The sequence below is a fragment of the Dendrobates tinctorius genome, unplaced genomic scaffold, assembly GCF_039654945.1.
Source record: "Dendrobates tinctorius isolate UK_male_01 unplaced genomic scaffold, ASM3965494v1 ptg000134l, whole genome shotgun sequence".
Taxonomy (NCBI): Eukaryota; Metazoa; Chordata; class Amphibia; order Anura; family Dendrobatidae; genus Dendrobates; species Dendrobates tinctorius.
The window spans coordinates 130,712-138,674 of NW_027361802.1; the positions used below are offsets into that span (position 1 = coordinate 130,712).

General features: G+C 43.6%; 1 protein-coding gene across 1 annotated transcript; it reads right to left on the reverse strand.

Moving 5' to 3' along the window:
- Nucleotides 1-6,707: 6,707 nt before the first annotated feature.
- On the reverse strand, nucleotides 6,708-7,265 carry LOC141048328 (deoxyuridine 5'-triphosphate nucleotidohydrolase-like). The gene has a single exon (XM_073543813.1). The coding sequence runs from the start codon at nucleotides 7,263-7,265 to the stop codon at nucleotides 6,708-6,710; it is 558 nt and encodes a 185-aa protein (XP_073399914.1).
- Between the last annotated feature and the right edge of the window lie 698 nt (nucleotides 7,266-7,963).

The following is a 7,963-nucleotide window of genomic DNA, read 5'->3' on the forward strand; positions in this document are numbered from 1 at the left end:
CAAGGCAAGATGAAATGGTTTAAGCCAGTAAAATGTTCCTGTAATGTTATGTACCTGTAATGTTAAAATGTACCTGTTGTGATTGCTGACAAAAAAAATAAAACACCTTAAGCACCTGTTCCAAGTGCCCTCAACATTACAATACTTAGTTTTATAAGGTGTTCACAGTGGGTTTTGACGGCAACAGCACAGAAAGAGACAAAGAACAAGCAGTGATTGGTGAAAATAAACCACAATTTTATTTAGCAACAAAACTTAACTTTTGTGAATGTGCAAGGGCAAAATGTTATAGGCCCGGGTGGTGTAGAGCTGGGATGATTGGCTACATGTGGATGATGAAGGGGTTCCAGGGGAAGGGTCTGCTAAATGTGTAAGGTCTGGGAGGTCAAGGATGGGAGTAGACACAATAAGAGGGGAACCATGGGATGGAAGAGAAACACTGGAAGGGAGAGAGAAACTGGAGAACAGAGATACATTGGGAGGTGAGGGTGGAGGTGGTAGGACAGTTTTGGGGTCATGCTTCTTCTTTTTGGATTTCTGTCCAGATCTCTGTCCAGAGCTGCTACTAGGCAGCTTGCTGCTTCTGTGTCTCTTTGGGAGGGTGGGAGTGGTGGGTTGAGGATGGCATGCAGTACCAGGACTCATTGTGGAGGTAAACGGGCATACAGGAGCATGACTCAGCAACGTGGATGTGGACAGGCTTGCAGGAGCAGGAATAAGCATGGTGGTAGATGTGGACGGGCGTGCAGGAGCAGGAACCGGCATGGTGGTAGATGTGGATGGGCGTGCAGGAGCAGGAACCGGCATGGTGGTGGCGGTGGACTGACGTTCAGCAGAAGGACCTACCATGGTGGTGGTGGTATAGTGGTGTGCAGCAGGACTGGGCATGGTGGTGGTGGTACATTTGTATGCAGCAGAACTTGGTAAAGAGGTGAAGTGGGTTAGTGGTGGCACAGACAGAAATGCCATGTGTGACTGCTGTAAGTACTGAGTCTGCTGCATAGCCTGACCATAAGCAGCATTGCATGCCTGCATCACATTCAGCTGGAGATCAGCATGTTCCGACATGCCCAGCTCTATAGCAGTAAAAAAATGTTATGCTGGTCTCTGAAAGTCAGCTTCCAGGTGGTCAAGGCGTCAGTTGACATCCTGGAAAAGTGTGTTTATATGGGTAAAACCACTTTCCAGTCAATCTCCTAGCGCCTTCAGGCCATTCTGGAAGACTGAACTCAAGTGAACAAACTCACGCATGAGTGACCTGTCCAAGGCCTTCTGCCGCTGGTGGGAAGACACAAAAAAAGCAGTGGCAGAGGCCTGGGACAGGGGAACACCTGAAGGACCAGCTGCCTGTTCTCCAGCCTGTGAAGGCTGCCCACTTGCTGCATCGCTGGTGTATGACTTGGACTGTTTGGTGGCTGTTCGATGAGGGGCCGCTCCAACCAAGGACGATTCCAGTTCGATGGTGCTGCTCCAGGTTCTGTGTGGAAAAGAAATAAAAACATTGCTACAAAAAAATAACAATTGTAAAAGCGCCAACATATCCTGTGGAATAGGAAAAATCAGATTCTGGAATACAACGCAATGTAAGCCTATGCAGCGTCAGAAATGAGCATAGTGTGAATTGTGGTGGTGTCACTGAGATGAGGACCAGAGTAAGCAGCAGTAATTGAGTATATTAACACATTCACACAACACAACATACTGTAGATATGTGCACACATTTACTGAAAACAAAGATTCATGGGAGGGTTTCCTTAAGTAATTCAGCACACCTAGTTAGTAGCTCCTTAGTTGCAACTGACTTGCTCATTGGACAAATAGTCTCAATTTTTTCAAAATTGTATTAATTTTGAAGCATTCCTGTGCTTTCAGACCTGTAGAATAGCATACGCTTATTGTCTTCTACTCCACAACAAAGACTAAAGACAGCCAACAGATCAGAGAGACAGAGACCTGTCCGCAGGCCTCTATGATCCCATCTATGAAGTGAGATATAGTTTTCAGGAAGTGCAGTGATTTAAATGAAATGCAAAATTATGATTAATCAAAGAAGACATACTAATTTAACCAAATAACACAAAAGGACAGAAAATTGCTAATTCCATTGCTTCAAGTTAAAAAGTGACTGTGAGATCTCTGCCTGGACTTTCTACAGTGACATCTGCATCTGTAGCCTGGTGCCATTGTATTTTCTCTGCAGGTAGGTCCAGTGCGGGTCAGTATCCCTGGATGAGGCAGACAATATACTGTCAGAGATACTGGTATGGCTAGGAATTTTGGTACTTCCTAGCAGTATACTTCTGTTTGCTGTCCTGCAGCTTAGACAGAGTAATTAGTTGACTACTGTGGCCAAAAGGACAGCATCACATCCTACTTAAACTCCTAAGGCCGGGGTCACACTTGCGAGTGCAATGCGAGAAATTCATGTGAGTCTCTTGCATCAATACCCGGCACTGCTGTTGGCTGTTCAGACCGGAGCATTCTGCTGCATAGCAAGACATGCAGCCAAGTGCCGGGGGCAGTGCCGGGTATTGATGTGAGAGACTTGCACAAGTTTCTCGCATTGCACTCGCAAGTGTGACCGCGACTTAATAGTCTGCTGGGAGTTTCCAGATATAGTGCTTAATTTACCTTTTGTATATCTGATGTTATCACTACTGATCTCCTGTTATTGACCTGGCTTTATCCTAAGGGTACCGTTACACTTAGCGATGCACCAGCGATCCCGACAACGATATGGATCGCTGGTGCATCGCTAAGTGGTCGCTAATGAGCTGCCACACAGGTAGATCTCACCAGCGACATCGCTGGGGTCGGGGGTCGCTACTTACCTGTCAGACGCGGCAATCCAGATGTCCTCCCGCCCGCGTCCACACGTCGCTCGTCGGCGCCACAGGAAGCCCAGCAGGAAGCGCCCGACGAGAAATGATCCAGGACCTTCTCACGCGACTAGCGATAATCAGCGGGGGAGCCGGTCGGAGGTAAGTATCACATGCAGCGATATCGCTAGCAATATCGCTGCTACGTCACAAAATTGGTGACTTTACAGCGATATCGCTAGCGATATCGCTATGTGTAATGGGGGCTTAACCTTACTAGACCTGTTGTCACCTCCTATTATTCCTTGTGACTTTGACCCCAGCATGTCTTGCTTTTGTCTGTCCTTCTGGTATCTGACCTTGGCTGTTTTACTGACTGCTAGAGATGTCTGAATATATTTGAGTTTAATTGAATTATACTCAAATATTACACAAATGTGCATTCGCCAAAATGCCAATTTTTATAATCTATAATAATAAATGCCCTAAGCAGCTTCCGGTTGTAACAACTTCCGTCCAGCTGTAACCGGTGACGTCACCGCACACCTCTTACCATGTTAACCCTCAACACACCACTCCTCCTTCAACACACACACTCCTCAACACACACTCCTCTCTCACCTTTCACCATCTCCACTCACGTCCACTCACTCTTTCACTCCACATACGACCCTTTCTCTCACTCCGTCTCTCATACTCACGCCGTCATCGCCGCTGATCCACGATCCCCGACATCTTCTTCCGCCGGCGCCATCCTGGATCCAGACGTCCTCCACGCCGGCGACATGTTCTTGCGGTGACGCTATTTTGGATCGGCGAAATCCCGCGATACTCAAGATGGCGTCGCCGCAAGAACATGTCGCCGGCGAGGACGACGTCAGAATCCAAAATGGTGTCGGCGAAAACTCGCGAGATTTCGCCGACGCCATTTTGGATCCTGTCTTACCGAGTTTTCACCTTAAGAGGGGCAAGCCACTTACGTACGTAGCGCTCACTAATATCCTAATTAGGCAAGAAGACTACTAGGTCTTTATATCGGTAAAACAATTTATAGTTTATTAATATAATAGTTCTATATATGTATTATAGGCACATGAATTATAGCAGTGCTAGTCTAACATTACACAATCATCATCATCATCTATAACATAGAGAAAGTAAGCATCAATATATATATTACCAGATATTGCAGCATCACTCCTCTATCGGGGGACTCGACTAGTGAGGAGGAGAAATATCCAGCAGCTCATTGTCACAGAAGTTATGCGTCCATAAAATCTCCTGGAATGTCCCTGCTCATCAGTGAGAACCCCCTTTGTTATATGCTGTTTACAATCAGATATCAGTTCAGTCATGCGCAGTACACTTTTTGTAAGTAATACTCATATAACATGTTTACGTTTGACGCCTGCATGATTAATTCTTGGGTGCGTAATCAGCTCATGTCATACAGGCACCGTATAATTGTTTTACACCAAAACCTCCATACTCTTATCAGGTCATGTAGCAGTCAACCCTTTCAGCTATCTGCTTGGCGCCTGCGTGGTTAATTCTTGAGCTTGTAATCAGCTCATGTCACGCAGGCGCTGTATAATTGTTTTTTCACCAAAACCCCCCATGCTTTTATCAGGTCATGTAGCGGTCAACCACTTCAGCCATCTTAAACTGTGCTGAATTAAATGCAAAAGGGAATAATAAGACCCGTGGTCACCTAATCTGGAATCTGGACACCTATCTTCTTCATGCACACACCATACATATCACATAGGTATCACAATCGGTCCTTGATCACGGGAATTATTTTCCACTTCTATAGGTCACCATCAGCACTTTTGGTTTCCTACAGAAGACTTTGTATGCCATGTAGCAATTCCATATGGATAGAATCATTACTACAATGACAAGCACCAACACAGGGTGAATGATCCAAATTAACATCTTTTGAGCTGAAGGGGAATGACCCATGAAAATATCATACCAATGATGAGAAGTGGCATCAGCAATTACAGAACCTATTTTAACAATTTTCCCCGCTACTATAGGGGTACTAATTATATGCTGTTGTATAGTCCTATTTAGTATTTTAATCATTTCAGAACCTTCTTTAGATTTTTCTATGATATCCCGAAGTTTGGCCATATTCAGCTCCCAGTTGTTTATCTGCAGCACGGCAGGTTGCCATTGTATGGTTTTCCGCACCACTCGATCAGGAGTAAGAAGAAAAGTTTGATTTTCCCACTCTAAAGCTGAAACATTTTGTAGACATCCAACATAAGGAACTTTCATACCTGGGACCACAGGAACATCCGTTATTACACAAACTTCCTGTGGACCAATTTCCACCAACATTTTATATGATGTTGGGAGAATGGTAAATTCACAAACATTCACAGTTCCTTGTAATAAGCACGGTTCATATATGGCAGAATGCAATCTACAAATTTTACCTTCTCAAGTGTTTTCACATAAACTTAAATCATGTGTACGATTATTATTATCAATATATAGACCATTCATTTTAGGCATCCATAGCCATTGGTCCCCTGGAGGTCCTAACAGCAATGGTAAAATAACATATCTACACATTATTTGTTGATTTGTTACATTATACAGACTTAATATACCTTGGCATACTGTATCATTGCAGACCATTTTGGGAGCCTCAATTTTTAACCATGAAACTCCAGGGATCGTATTATTAAACACAGTCCTCCATACCCACTCATTTCCTGTCATAAGCCGGGTCTGCATTGTTGCCTTTTGTTGCATTTGATAAATAGCTTGCATGGTACACATGGTCCAATCAAAAATAACACTAATATTTGATCCTTGTTTCAAAGCAAAAGAATTCGTAGCATTTTGCATTTCTAACAAAAATTTATCTATTTGTAGGGCCTGTTTCCAAGGGTGCCATATTGTAGGCATCCACTTCCCCTGTACAGTTAAAACACCTTGTATATCTCTACCTGCATTACTCATACGATTAGCTAATGTTTCTATATCAAAGGAATTCAAAGTTCCAGTAACCACTCCCATCCCTCCTAATAGTGTGTCATACCACGCTCTTCTTCGTCTAATAGGACAAAGAATGTTAGGCGGAAAAGTTACTATAGCAGTCACTACAGTTTTTTGTGATTGGATTCCAGTCGTTAAACAAGATGAGGGGATCTTCTTCATATGTTCCGAATCGCTTTTAAAGGCGGTGCTTTGATATACCCTCAACCATCTACTCCAAGCTGAAGCCCGCAAATTTGGAGTCCCACAACATAGTCCAGAGCCATTATAGTCACCCGTGACATTATCACACCGTGGCAATGTCTTCCCCACCAGGAATTCCACCTTTCTATCCGTAGCATTAGCACAAATTATTATCATAGTGTGGTTTAAAGGAAATATAAAAATTGTCTTATTCTCCCCTTTGTCTGTATAATTTGTCCAGACAGAAGCATTAAGCCTCCCATAACCAATATCTTTCTCTATTTTTTCTTCCCAACAAATTATTTCCTCTTCTGATTCAATAATCACTTGTCCTGTTCCATTAGTCATGACAGTATCAGGCCAATAATAGTACGCCGCCTCTCGTTGATTCGGCTCTTCCAATGGTGGTCCATACATCCAACTCTGATCTGTTTGATTCAAGGTTAAGTTTACTCGGAAGATTGGTTGTGAGAAGTTATAATATACTCCCCACGTGCCACAGCTTTCTTTGGGTATTTCTTTGGGTAATGTTCTATTGTACGCATTCCAGTCCCCTGGTTTAGGATGAGGCCACACTCGTTCTGTGGTAAGTTGCGTTCCAGGTGTCCATCCTTCAACCTTGGCCAAATATCCACTTCCAAGGATTCCACATATTCCCAGAAATATCTGAAAAAAGATCAAAGCATAATTTTATTCACGCAAATAGCATTTCTCTTGAGGAACATATTCCCATTTTTCCACTCCTGGTCTCATGATTAGCAAAGTACGATCCTTGCCCACAGCAATGACTTCAGCCGCCGATGGCGGTCCTTGAGGACTCTGTACCCAAATTCTAGCTCCTACATTGGTCACATCTGATGACCCGAATGCTTTATCCCCCCGTACGGAGAGTTCTAGTGGAGCTTGTCCTTCGATGGCTTGATCTAAACTAATAAGTATTACCAACATTTGAGCCATCTTCTGTCCTTTAGAGATAACTAGCGGCTCTTGTCCTAGATTGGACATAATAACTTTAATTTCTCCTTGATAATCAGCATCAATTACTCCTCCCACCACTATGGCCCCTCTTAAAGCAAAACTAGACTGAGTTGCCATCTGACCATAATGTCCTTTGGGCATTTGACATCCCAATCCTGTTAGTATAGGAACAGTCTTACCTGGCGGCACAATAGTCACCTCTATTGCGCTGAGATCCAATCCCGCAGACAGGGGAGTTGCTCTTTCAGGAATTTTAGCCTCTTGATTCATCTTCCACCAAGTGATTGTATGTACAATATGAGTTTCGTGTATGGTAAGATTGGGTGTCAGCATTCTCATTAATGGTGTCATGGAATCAGTTATAGGCCTATTGTTGATAATTTGCAAAGCCTCACTCAAATTGTCTCTCCACTGGCCATATTCTCCTTCCTTATTGTGTATCTTTTTCAGAGTGGACTTCAAGAGTCCATTCATCCTTTCCACCAACCCTGCAGCTTGGGGATAGTAAGGCATATGATATACCCATTGGACATTATGCTCATTAGCATAATCCTTTATCTGTTGACCAGTGAAGTGTGACCCATTGTCAGTCTGTATCTGCAGTGGAACACCATAGTATTGTGTGATAATCTCTAATGTACATAATGTGCTCCATTGTGTGGCTGCTTTGCAAGGGAATCCTATCATAAGTCCTGAGTAGGTATCTACTGCTGTGCAGACATATTTACATCCCCTACTCTTAGTGAGTGGACCAATGAAATCCATCTGCAAAATTTGAGCTGGTAATTGTCCTCGAGCTATGTGTCCCATTACTATGTGTGGAACTTCCCTTTTTTTTGAATGCTGGCATACTGGACACTGTGCAATGACTTGTTTTATTATGTCCATAGTTAGTGGAACACCTCTTTCTTGGGCCCACCTGTAAGTGGCTCTTTCTCCAAGGTGTCCACTCTTGTTGTGCACCCAAA

Bases quoted from the DNA above. Each gene is read 5' to 3' on its own strand.
- LOC141048328 (XM_073543813.1), bottom strand. From the start codon at position 7,265: ATGAATCAAGAGGCTAAAATTCCTGAAAGAGCAACTCCCCTGTCTGCG.